Source organism: Rhinoraja longicauda, chromosome 13 (assembly GCF_053455715.1).
Source record: "Rhinoraja longicauda isolate Sanriku21f chromosome 13, sRhiLon1.1, whole genome shotgun sequence".
NCBI lineage: Eukaryota > Metazoa > Chordata > Chondrichthyes > Rajiformes > Arhynchobatidae > Rhinoraja > Rhinoraja longicauda.
In genome coordinates this window covers 51,689,199-51,702,412 of record NC_135965.1, presented here as the reverse complement: position 1 = coordinate 51,702,412, position 13,214 = coordinate 51,689,199, and the positions used below count along the sequence as shown (strand labels likewise).

The 13,214-nt window shown below is 41.9% G+C and overlaps 1 protein-coding gene across 3 annotated transcripts in view; it reads left to right on the top strand.

Moving 5' to 3' along the window:
• The first annotated feature begins 3,647 nt into the window (after positions 1–3,647).
• Positions 3,648–13,214, top strand: part of ect2 (epithelial cell transforming 2) — a 46,405-nt gene continuing 36,838 nt past the window's right edge. For 2 of the 3 annotated variants that reach the window (XM_078410954.1, XM_078410953.1), the window contains exons 1-3: positions 7,943–8,215; positions 12,417–12,493; positions 13,047–13,142. In XM_078410954.1, the coding sequence (XP_078267080.1) occupies positions 8,092–8,215; positions 12,417–12,493; positions 13,047–13,142 (297 nt within the window). In that variant the 5' untranslated portion in view covers positions 7,943–8,091. Of the gene's footprint in view, positions 3,684–7,942; positions 8,216–12,416; positions 12,494–13,046; positions 13,143–13,214 lie in introns of those variants that run through there. The other variant, XM_078410955.1, reaches the window with a different exon arrangement.

Sequence of the window (13,214 nt, the reverse complement as noted above, 5' to 3'; positions counted from 1 at the left end):
TACTGGCTTGATTGTACTCGTGAAGTATAATTAGACTGAACTGCATGCAAACAAAGCTTTCCACTGTATCTTGGTACACGAGACAATATTAAACTAATACCAATAATAACAGCACCAGCTAAACATACTCATAACCTTCAGTAAATCATAAATAAAATACCAGTATCTGTTACAGCATAGTACTATTGATGCTCTCATTGGGCTTAGGATAGTTCTTTAATTTAAGGAGGAAAATAACAAGATAAACGTTTGGTTAAAAAGCCTCCCGAGACTGCTTTTTTCCGTAGGTCAATTAAAAAAATTCCAATTTTTATATCAGTAGTCATCTTTGCTAACTCCTTACGGTATGCCCTACTTAATTTTTAATTTTGAGTTCCAGGATTTTTTGCAAAAATATTCAATTTGTTTTGGTCTATCTAGGTCAGTCCCCTTAACAATCTTGAACTTCAATCACCTTTCCAAAGAAAAGAGTCACTTTAAAAAAAAAATCTTACGGTGACTTGTATTGTCTTCACTTCTCAGACCTGTACATCTTCAAGAGTAATAAAACCTTTCCTGCTATCACAAGGGAAAAATGTGGTTGGATTCGATCTGGACATAATACTTGAAAATATATCTCAGTGCAATATGTAAAATGGAGTAATGACTGTTTATGTTATCTTCTACTATAGGGTGAAGTACAGCCAATAGTTTGTTTCCTTTAAATTCAGAATGTCATGCTCTTGGTTTAAAATGTACGTTGCCTAGTAAGGAATTTTCAGTGGTAGTGATGGAATTCCAAAAATATATCAATGCTGTTTCCACATAGAAGTTGGAAACATGATATTAGTTTCAAATTCTTGCATGCTATCTGTTAAGGTCATAAGTGATAAGTGCAGAATTAGGCCATTTGATCCATCAAATCTACTCCTCCATTCAATCACGGCTGATCTATCTCTCCTTCCTAACCCCTTTCTCCTGCTTTCTCCCCATAACCTCTGACACCTGTACTAATCAAGAATCTATCTATCTTTGCCTTAAAAATATCTATTGACGGACTCCACAGCCTTCTTGGCAAATATTTCCACAGATTCACCACCCTCTGACTAAAGAAATTCCTCCTCATCTCCTTCCTAAAAGAATGTCCTTTAATTCTGAGACTATGACCTCTAGTCCTAGACTCTCCCACTAGTCAAGTCAAGTCAAGTCAAGTCAATTTTATTTGTATAGCACATTTAAAAACAACCCACGTTGACCAAAGTGCTGTACATCTGATTAGGTACTAAGGAAAAAATGAAACATACAGTAGCATACAAACACAACAGCACATACAAAACAGTTCACAGCGCCTCCTCAATGAGTCTCAAACGCTAGGGAGTAGAAATAGGTTTTGAGCCTGGACTTAAAGGAGTCGATGGAGGGGGCAGTTCTGATGGGGAGAGGTGGAAGCATCCCCTCCATACCCACTCTATCCAAGCCTTTCACTATTTGGTACGTTTCATTGAGGTCCCCCCTCATTCTTCTGAACTCCAGCAAGTACAGGCCCAGTGCTGTCAAACGCTCATCATATGCTAACCCACTCATTCCTGAGATCATTCTGGTAAACCTTCTCTGGACCCTCTCCAGTGCCAGCACATCCTCAGATATGGGGCCCAAAATTGCTCACAATACTTGAAATGTGGCCTGACCAGTGCCTTGAAAGGTTTTAAATCACTGGAATATTCAGAATTGGAGCCCATTGTCCATTATCTGAACCATTAGGCTATCCAGATTTATCACTCCAGTTTGACTTTCCATTGAATAGTATGTTGCTCAGCCTATCTCATCTATCTGCCTAACTAGTCAAAAACAGTACTCATGACAGCTGTCAATTTTGGACCAAAGACTGGCAATACCTCAAATGGAGGCTTAAGAAACTATGGCAAAGGGACAAATGTTTAAAGCAATTTTCCAAATGAAAAAAAAACTTTTTTTTTTTAAGAAGAGATCTGAGTCGGAAGTTGGGGTAAGCAAACCTGTATGGTAATGGTCTTTCAAGTTTTGTTACTTCTTCACTTCTGGAGTTTCATTCATTATTTGGTTCGGTATGGATAATTCAAACAAGTTGCCAAAAAAGTAATCTCTTTATCACTAGTTTAAATGGAAGAACTGTACATGGTCATTACCTTTTATCTTGATTCAGAAATATGAAACAAAGAATATCTCTCCCCTGTGAACAGAACAATTTAGTGAACACAAACTGTTTCACATAAACAGTGGATTGAGGCTGGATTGCAGTTTGATCTGTAAATTCTAGTTAGATTTTTAATGAACAGCATTTTATTTATTGTTCTTGTGTCCCAATTGAGTTGATTTGCCAATTGTGCTAATATGTCATAGGTATAGAGAGTGATAGTGTGTGCAAACAGGCCCTTCGGCCCACACCGGCCAACATGTCCCACCCGCCTGCACGGTCCATATCCCTCCAAACCCGTCCTATCCATGTACCTGTCTACCTGTTTCTTAAATGATGGGATAGTCCCAGCCTCAACTACCTCCTCTGGCAGCTTGTTCCAAACACCCACCACCCTCTGTGTGAAAAAGATACCCCTCGGATTCCTATAAAATCTTTTCCCCTTCACCGTGAGCCTATGTCCTCTGGTCCTCGATTCCCCTACTCGGGGCAAGAGACTCTGTGTATCTACCTGATCTATTCCTCTCATGATTTTGTACACCTCAACAAGATCACCCCTCATCCTCCTGCGCTCCAAGGAATAGAGACCCAGCCCACTCAACCTCTCCCTACAGCTCACACCCTCTAGTCCTGGCAACATCCTCGTAAATCTTTTCTGAACTCTTTCAAGCTTGATAATATAATTTGTATTTAATGTTTTCAAGCACAACTTTGCAAATGCACATTAACTTGAGGAAAACAAGATTAAAGTTAACTCAAAGCTGATTTTATGAAATCAAATACTCTAGTTTTAAACAGAAAATGTTGCACTTGTTAAGATTTTTGTTGTTTTGTTTTAAGGTTTAATAGCTGCAGTCTCCATTGTGAAGTTGTTTGCACATCATGCTATTATGGGAGGTATCACAAAATGCTGGAGTAACTCAGCAGGTCAGGCAGCATCTTGGAGAGAAGAAATGGGTGACGTTTCGGGTCGCGACCCTTCTTCAGACTGATGGAACATGCTCTCTCGCTGCTCCCCCTCTGTTTAGCAACATGCTTTCATGGGAGGTAGACACAAAATGCTGGAGTAACTCAGTGGGTTAGGCAGCATCTCTGGAGAGAAGGAATAATAATAATAATAATAATAATACATTTTATTTATATAGCGCTTTTCATATACTCAAAGACGCTTTACAGAGATTTTGAGAACATAGGGAAATGAATAAATAGATAAATAAGTAAATAAATAAATGAACAGAGAAAGGAGTCAGAAGGTGAGGTGACCTTCAGTGGTTGAAGGCAGTACTGAACAGGTGAGACTTCAGCGATGTTTTGAATGTGGTGAATGTGGGGGAGTCTCTAACGGTTTGGGGTGGGTGACGTTTCGGGACGAGACCCTTCTTCAGACTGATGGGATTAATTTACACTGCTCTACCCACTGAACTGAATGTTTGTCTTTTGCATGTTTTCTTTGATCTCTCTGAACATGGATCTAACTAGCACTTGGTGAGCCGAACCAGAGGCAAAGCATTAAACTAATTTATTTGAACAGGTAAGGTTCACACTGTTCACACATAATGATCACACTCATTAGATTCAATTCATACAACTAACTAATATAAAATAGCGTTAGACGGCACTGGGCCTGTACTCCCTGGAGTTTAGGAGAATGAGGGGAGATCTCATTGAAACGTACAGAATAGTGAAAGGCTTGGATAGAGTGGATGTGGAGAGAATGTTTCCACTAGTGGGAGAGTCCAGAACTAGAAGTCATAGCCTCAGAATTAAAGGACATTCCTTTAGGAAGGAGATGAAGAGGAATTTCTTTTGTCAGAGTGTGGCGAATCTGTGAAATTCTTTGCCACAGAAGGCTTTAGAGGTCAGTGGATATATTTAAGGCAAAGATAGATAGATTCGTGATTAGTATGGGTGTCAGAGGTTATGGGGAGAAGGCAGGAGAATGGGGTTAGGAGGGAGAGATAGATCAGCCATGATTGAATGGCAGAGTAGACTTGATGGGCCTAATTCTATTCATGATAAAGAATAGCAAAGTCTTCACAAACTATCGGATGCCTTGTCTACACAGTGACATTCAGTATTTATGAAGTGTGAAAGCCATTGCAACACTTGCTTGCCCTGCATCCCTTTTCAAGAATAGTACCACAAATATCAAGGTATATTTGTTTGAGGAAAACTAATTAACTCTAATCATAACTCATTTACTTTTTTTTTGCGTTTGGTTTTTTGTACACTTATAGTACACAATACTCGTACGTTCTTCAATTTAGTTTGTGCAAAACGATTTAAACAATGTAAAATGTAGCTGCCTCCTGTTATAGGAATTTAACATTCTTTCAGTACTTAGAGAATGATGAATGTAACAAGCAGCTTAGCAACACAAATACGGGTGTTGGTTTTTGAAATATTTTACGTATTACATCAGATAAGTGATGCCTAAAACCATTGTTATGAATGATCCTACAAAATGTTCCTACTTTTCCTTCCAAAAAGTGAGAAACTTATACAAGGTCAGGCTTCTTGCCACTGCAGTTGATGATGCATACTACTAGAATTTGTCAGCACTAACCAGTGCAAGTCAGAAAAACAGCTGATTTAAAAAAAAACATGCTTGAGTAACTCAGTGGGTCAACCAGCATCTGTGGGAAGAATGGACAGATGATGTTTCGGGATGAGACCCTACTTCAGACTGGTGGGGGGAAGAAAGTTGGAGAGGAGGTGAGGGTGGGGCAAAGCCTGGCAAGTGATAAAAGGGCACAAAGTGCTAGAGTAACTCAGCAGGTCAGGCAGCATCTCTGCAAAACATTGATGGGTGGCGTTTCGGGTTGAGACCCTTCAGACTGAAGAAGGTGTAGGAGCCATTTATGCTTAATTCAATTACTGTCATCGTGTTATGACTATGTTTTAATATTTCTAGTTTATGTCCTTTTTGCCTGCTTGTGGGTGTGACTTAATGCGTAATGGGGAGTGTTTAGATGGGAGGAGGCTTGCGTGTCGACAGAGGTTGTGGGTCAGTTTAGACTCGGAGGATGGTGAGCATACAGTTGTTTATCATGCGCTCGCACCGGTTATATTTGTAAGAACCATACGGTAATAACTATAAGAATTCTGAGATATTGTTTGAAGAAGAAACAGTTTATAAAGTACGGAAACTGATTAATTACTCTATGATTTGTGCTACTATAATAAAAACCAATTAATGAAGAAAAGAAGTTTGGAAGATTCGTTTTGTCATATCAGGGTGCGACGTGTGCGTAAGCTATAACTACATTTCATCCCCGAGCAGCAATGGCTATCGAAGTAGGACTTTGAGATGGTATAGAAACTGCCATTACAGAAGGCAACAAGCAGGCAAAAAGGACATAAACTAGAAATATTAAAACATAGTCATAACACGATGACAGTAATTTAATTAAGCATAAATGGCTCCTACACCTTCTTCAGTCTGAAGGGTCTCAACCTGGAATGTCACCTATCCATGTTTTCCAGAGATGCTGCCAGACCTGTTGAGTAACTCTAGCACTTTGTGTCCTTTTGTGTATTAACCAGCCTCTTTGTTGCCACACCTTGCAAGTGATAGGTGGATACAGGTGAGGGAGGGTGATTGGGGAGTATGCTGCCTGACCCACTGCATTCCTCCAGCACTGTTTTTTTCTCAATATTCCAGTACAGTATATGCAGTTTCTTGTGTCTCCTAAGCAGCTGATAGGTTCTTGACAATCCCCTAGCTGTTGTACACTCTTGACATGTTACAAATCCAGCTACTACACGTTCAACAAAAGGGATACATCCCGAAAAAACATAATTGGAGGAAATTTTGTCCATTGTAAAGGTTGGTTGATATTATGGGGCATTTTGGCACAATGTATTCCTCTCCCTGGAGATGTGACATACCACTAATTGTAACAAAAAAAAATCTTGACACTTAGAGGTACATTTCTGAGTTACAATGGTACACTAGCAAAAATTTAAAAAAGAGCACTGTGGTACAACTATTTGAGGTGCTGTCTTGCTGCTCCAGTGATCCAGGTTCAATCCTGCCACTGGAGCTATCTATCTGTGCAGAGATGGCATGTTTTTCCAGTAATCACAAGGTTGCCTCCGGGTGTCCTGATTTCCTCCCACGTTCCAAGAATGTGTGAATTAGTTTATTATCATTGTAAATTGTTCCTGACGTGTGGTGGGATCTCAGGGGAATGTGAAACATAACCTACTGCCCATTTTGTCCATGCTAACCAAATTGGTATGCTGGGCATATCGGCAAATCCATTTGGTCCATATACTCTAAACCCTTCCTATCCACATCTGCACAAATGTCTTTTGAAAACCGTAATTGAATCAGCCTTTCATTTCACATATCGGCCACCCTCACCGAAGATTGTGTAAGATAATACACAAATAATGTATTCTATTAACTTCCAAAATCATCTTAATTTATTTAAACATATAATGAAAAAATAAATATTCAGAGGCTTCCTTTACATACATTATGACTTGCCTTTCAAAAAATACGTGAGTGTCTTGCACAGAGTTGGTCTTCCAGCAGTACCAAATGTATTCATGACAACAGCGGCACGGTGGCGCAGCGGTAGAGTTGCTGCCTTACAGCGAATGCAGCGCCGGAGACTCGGGTTCGATCCTGACTACGGGTGCTGTCTGTATGAAGTTTGTATGTTCTCCCCGTGACCTGCGTGGGTTTTCCCTGAGATCTTCGGTTTCCTCCCACACTCCAAAGACGTACAGGTATGTAGGTTAATGACTGGGTAAATGTTTTAAAAAATTGTCCCTAGTGTGTGTAGGATAGTGTTAATGTGCGGGGATCACTGGGCGGTGCGGACTCGGTGGGCCGAAGGGCCTGTTTCCGCGCTGTATCTCTAAAATCAAAAAAATCTAAACAGCCTGTAATTCAGAGAGTCCTCTGTTTCCAAGATGTTTGGGATGAACTGTGCAAAGGACCTTTACATCTTTCTCCAAACCCATTTTGCAAATCCACATTCCTTGAAGATTTGGGCAACCATCTCCTTTCCATAGCTGTGAGTATCCCTAGCACTGTAGAAAAAAGGAACTGCAGACGTTGGCTTACCAAAAAAAAGACAAAGTGTTGGAGTAACTCAGCTGGGCCAGCCAGAATCCCTGGAGAACATGGACAGGTGAGGTTCTGGGTCAGGACCCTTATTGATCCTCCAGCACTCCGTCCTTTGCTCCAGATTCCAGCACCTGCAGTTCCATGCAGGCAACTGAGAGGGGAAGGGAGGGGGGCGATTGGCCGTTCGGCCGGTCAATCAGAGTCCGCGCCCAATCACAGACGGAGGTGGGCGGGCCCAGCGGTGACCAATCAGGAGGGGCGACAGGGCATGAGCGCGGACCAATGAGAGGGGCCGTTGTGGAGTTGGTGGGGAATTTGAATTTTCTTCCGTTGGCGAGAGCGCGGAAACGGAGAGGCTCAACACAGACAGACAGGCCACAGTCGGGTCTGTGTACAGGCAGCGGACAGACAGGCGACCACAGTCGGGTCTGTGTACAGGCAGCGGACAGACAGGCGACCACAGTCGGGTCTGTGTACAGGCAGCGGACAGACAGGCCACAGTCGGGTCTGTGTACAGGCAGCGGACAGACGACCACAGGCGACCACAGTCTGGTCTGTGTACAGGCAGCGAATAGGCGACCACAGTCTGGTCTGTGTACAGGCGGCGGGGAACAGTCGCACCGCCGGGCAATTGGCAGCGGCGAACAGTCGGGTTGCAGTACAGCCGACGGCGGCGGGGCCGGAGCCGGAGCCGGAGAATAGGCGCCGGGGGAATAGAGAGTGGTAGCGGTGACCAGTCGGCGGGGCCGGGCCTGGCTCCTGCGCTGGTGTACAGCCGGCACTCGGTGCACATTAGGCGGCCAGCGGCGTTGTTATCGACGGGTCCTAGGGTCGCCGGCGCACAGCCCCACTGACCATGGCGGAGAGGGCGGCCGCCGCCGCCAGGAGTCTGCTGGGCGACTCGTCCGCCGGCGATTCGCGCCTCGACGACGTTTCCAGAGAGTGCCTGTTCGCCGAGGCCGCGTCAGTCGCCGCTGAAGGTAACAAGCGGTCAGCCGGCGGCCATCGGCACAGGAAACTACCGGAGAACCGAGCGGCTGTAACAACAACAGCCTAGGCTCGGCACCGGCTCGCACCTCACTCAACACCGTGTAGAGTCTGACAATAGGTGCAGGAGGAGGCCATTCGGCCCTTCGAGCCAGCACCGCCATTTAATGTGATCATGGCTGATCATTCTCAATCAGTACCCCGTTCCTGCCTTCTCCCCATACCCCCTGACTCCGCTATCCTTAAGAGCTCTATCTAGCTCTCTCTTGAATGCATTCAGAGAATTGGCCTCCACTGCCTTCTGAGGCAGAGAATTCCACAGATTCACAACTCTCTGACTGAAAAAGTTTTTCCACATCTCAGTTCTAAATGGCCGACCCCTTATTCTTAAACTGTGGCCCCTTGTTCTGGACTCCCCCAACATTGGGAACATGTTTCCTGCCTCTAACGTGTCCAACCCCTTAATAATCTTATACGTTTCGATAAGATCTCCTCTCGTCCTTCTAAATTCCAGTGTATACAAGCCTAGTCGCTCCAGTCTTTCAACATATGACATTCCCACCATTCCGGGAATTAACCTAGTAAACCTACTCTGCACGCCCTCAATAGCAAGAAAGAAGAAGGGTCTCGACCCGAAATCTCACCCACCCCATCTCTCCTGTGATTCCGCCTGTCCTGCTGAGTTACTCTAGCGTTTTGTGTCTATCTACCATGTAGTCAAGTCAAGTCAAATTTATTTGTCACATACACATACTCGATGTGCAGTGAAATGAAAGTGGCAATGCCTGCGGGTTGTGCACAAAAATAATTACAGTTACAGTAATTACAGTACGAGGGGCAGAGTGACGAGGTGGTGCCACCAGGGACTGCAGATGCTGGAGCAAAACATAAAGTGATGCTGGTGACCTGCTAAGTTCCTCCAGTAATTTGTGTTTTGCTCAACATCAACACAGCTCAATTTCACCTTACTTACAAAAAAAGACACAAAGTGCTGGAACAGCCCAGCGGGCCAGGTAGCATCAATGCACCTGTTGGCAGGGTGCACAAGCAATGCAATTTGTCTTTTTTTTGAAAACCAGCATCTGCAGTTCCCTATTTCTACTTTTTGTATTGTTTGTTGTGGTCAAATCAATTAGTGTAACTATCAAATGCTAGAGGCGTCGAGCAGATTTCCATTCTGCAACAAAGGAAATAGCTCTCTCTTCTGTGATGTTATGCAAAATACAAAGCGTTGTAGCACCTGAGGAGGGAAATAGACAGATGATGATTTGAATCCTTCGTGGAGTAGAGAGGAGAAAGCCTAATCATAGTTAGGATAGACTGTCTTAATAACTAATTGTGTTTTTTATAACATTGTATTTCTCACTGAGAATCTCAGTTCTGGAGGTAATCACCTGTAGAAATACCTTGAATACTTTTGCAAGGACACAGTTGGTTCTGTTCCAGGGTTTCCAGCTAAGTGCTGGAGTAACTGAATCAGACCGGTGTCATTTTAGCTCTGGACAATTCGTCAGATTGATGGGAGTAGGGGGTAGAAAACTGGAAAAAAGATGTGGGGGGCTAATCATTTTTCCACACATGTTTGTCTATCACATGCCAGGTTTTGTCCCAAACAGTCCCATCTTTTTAAGTTTTCACCTCTCTATTTCATCAGTCTGAAGAAGGGTCTCAACCACAATATTGTCTGTCTTCCTTCCACACATGCTGCCTAACCCGCCGAGTATCTCCGTCCGGTGTTTTGTGTAACATTAAGGAAATGAAAGCATGTTACTTTTGCTGTAAATTTAATTTGTATATCCCAGTTACTAGATGATGGGGACTGCCTCGGACATTTTTTGTGTAATTGGTGTACCCTAATTGATTTGGGCACAACAACAACCAATGTGAAATTGAACTGTATTGGTGATGACCCAAAAAATGACATGGTGGAGCAACTCTGAGTAAGGTAGCCTCTGTGGAAGAAAATGGACACACCACGTTTCTGGTTGGAACCCATCTTCAGGCAAAGAAACATCGAAAATAGGTGCAGGGGTAGGCCATTCGGCCCTTTGAGCCAGCACTGCCATTCAATATGATCATCCAGAATCAGATTGATGCGAATGTTGATACTGGTTCCACAATTTCAAATACATTTCTTAAAGAAAAACAGCATAAGTATTGTGAAATATGGATTTAGTTAGGATAGACTGTCTTGATAACTATGGTGTTTCTAATTTAGTACTTCTCACTGAAAGGCTTTGTTGTGGAGGCAGTCACCTGCAGAAATAGCTTGAATGCTTTTGTAAGGACTAAGGAATGTGTAATGTTAGGACAGTTGGCTCTATTCCAGGGTTTCTCCAACTAAGTGCTCAGTACAAGGTACTGTTTATTTTGTACTGATAAATTGCACATGAGTGATTCCTTTAGGTCAGGTTCACTTGTTGCCATTTGGTTGACTCTGTCTCTTAAACTATTAAGGCATGATGAAGTAGTCATTACCAGCTCCCTGCAATTTATTGAATTTATAGCTTATCATCAACATAGTGAGGCCTATTGCTCACCCACCGACATCAGATTCTCTCACCAAAAATGATTTTGGTATGTTGGAGGTGCTAATAAAACAGAATTTTTAAAAAAATCAAGAAGGCAGCATTGTGGATATAAGCTTTGTCTCCAGGCGCTGTTTTAAGTTTTAGCAACTATGATTTTGTATTAAAATATTGTAGTTTCAACTGAGTAGGTGAGGATACTGATGCTGCTTAACCTGTTGAGTATTTTCAGCATTTAAGGAGCTGCAATTTTATGGGGGGTTTTTATGTTTGGTTTTGAGTTGAAAGGTACTTGGCACATCAGATGCTTGAACAGTGAACTCCAAACTGATGTATAAAACGTATAGAATTATAAAAGGACTGGACAAGCTAGATGTAGGAAAAATTCCCAATGTTGGAGTAGTCCAGAACCAGGAGCCACAGTCTAAGAATAAAGGGGGGGGGGGGGGGGGGGGCATTTAAAACTGAGATGAGAGGAAACTTTTTCGCCCAGAGAGTTGTGAATTTGTGGAATTCTCTGCCACAGAATGCAGTGGAGGCCAATTCACTGGATGAATTTAAGAGAGTTAGATAGAGCTCTAGGGACTAGTGGAATCAAGGGATATGGTGTTAAGGCAGGCACAGGTTACTGATTGTGGATGATTGGCCATGATCACAATTAATGGCGGTGCTGGCTCAAAGGGCCGAATGGCCTCCTGCACCCATTTTCTATGTCACCCATTGCAGTTATTCAGCATTGTGTTTTGAGTTGAAATGTTCTCGGCACATCAGATGCTTGAACAGTGAACTCCAGACTGATTTTCAAGTGTATTCCCCCAGTGTCTGAAAAATAACAATGCACCTAATCTGATCTCTTGGATGGATGTAATTGAACAAATGGCAACCAATAGGCAAAGCAAATAATTTGTTCTTTGGAGTGGTTCACCAACATCTCAAGCATAATTTGGGATGGACAATAAATGCTGGCAATGCCAATGTAGACAGATCCCAAAAAACTGAATAAGTTTAAGTAACTTAGAGAAATTACATAAAATGATTCATTGAAGAGTACCTTGAGATATTTTGAAAGATTTATAAATGCAGGTCACTTTTTGTCAACATGCAACTTTTCTATTATTTTCCATGTCCATGTCTTCCACAAATTCTCATCTAACTAAATATTCATAATTATATATTCATAATTTGTTTGCTGAGTATATTTCCCTTTTTTAATTGTCCTTTCTGTAGATCATAAAGCCTAGAATATTAAAGATTTCAAGTTGAATCAAACTCGTAATAGGTGATACATTGTGTCCTCAAGCAGAAGTTCAGTGAAAATTGCAGACAGAGGATATTCACTTGTTTGCTACTCACTTGTTTGCCCAATTAAACTTTTTGCTCCGTCTGTGACAGAGGGTGCAGATCACACATTGGCTCCATCAGCCACTTTGGAGCATGAAGCAATGAAAGGAAGTTGTCGTTTGCACCCTTAAAGAGTAACCTCACACAGTTTTTCCTTCTGATTTCCAAGGTAGTTAGAATATCAATTTTTGAGGACAATGTGTATACATTTCAGTTGACACAAAATTTTGTTCACCTTGGTTCAATTCTCTGAACCTCCTTAATTTGAACACTAGATTTATCAATGCCATGTTAGATCAATTGATACGTTGTTTCTGTTTTATAGATGTGTCTCAGATTCGAACAAAAGTTGTGCTATTAGGACAGGTTCAGGAGAGTGAAGAGGTTCTGAATGCTTTGGAGGTAATAACTTAAAGTGAAATTTCAACTTGATTGTTCTTGTTTGCTCCATTAGCCAAACTGCCATTGCTAAAATAGCCGTGTATAACAATTTTGTGTGAAATCCATAGAAATATTGACATGCTCTATAATACGCCATTTCAAAAAGTAACACTAATGCAAACCCATTTTTGGAGTATGAGGAATGACTTTGTCAGAAAAGTTCCAATTTTCCGTCCTTCCGAATCTCAATTACGTCTCTCTTTGTTCCATGTCTTCTCAAGGAGAAAGCTTTAATTGAGATGGGTTAAATGAGTCATGACCTGGTGTTTGTTTCTAATAAAACCTTTAGGTTGTGAGGATTAATAGTGAGGGGATAATCTTTGGGTCAGCAACATTGTGTAGTACAATACATAATACCACATCTTGAATGCTGCCTGACCTGCTGAGTTACTCCAGCATTTTGTGAATAAATACCTTCGATTTGTACCAGCATCTGCAGTTATTTTCTTATACATAATAATGCTCTCTCATCCAAATCTAATGTTTTACATTGCTAATTCTCATTATTTAACAGACCATTCAAGATATGGAAGTTCCTTTAATGAAGGCAAAGGAAAGCACGCCAAATAGCAAGCTGGGACACCAGTTTGTGAGATCTTTAGTAAAATTGGTTAGTATTGATGTTCTTGGGAGAAAATTTATTTTGCCTTGGTGTCTGTATCTGAATTAGTGAAAGTTAACA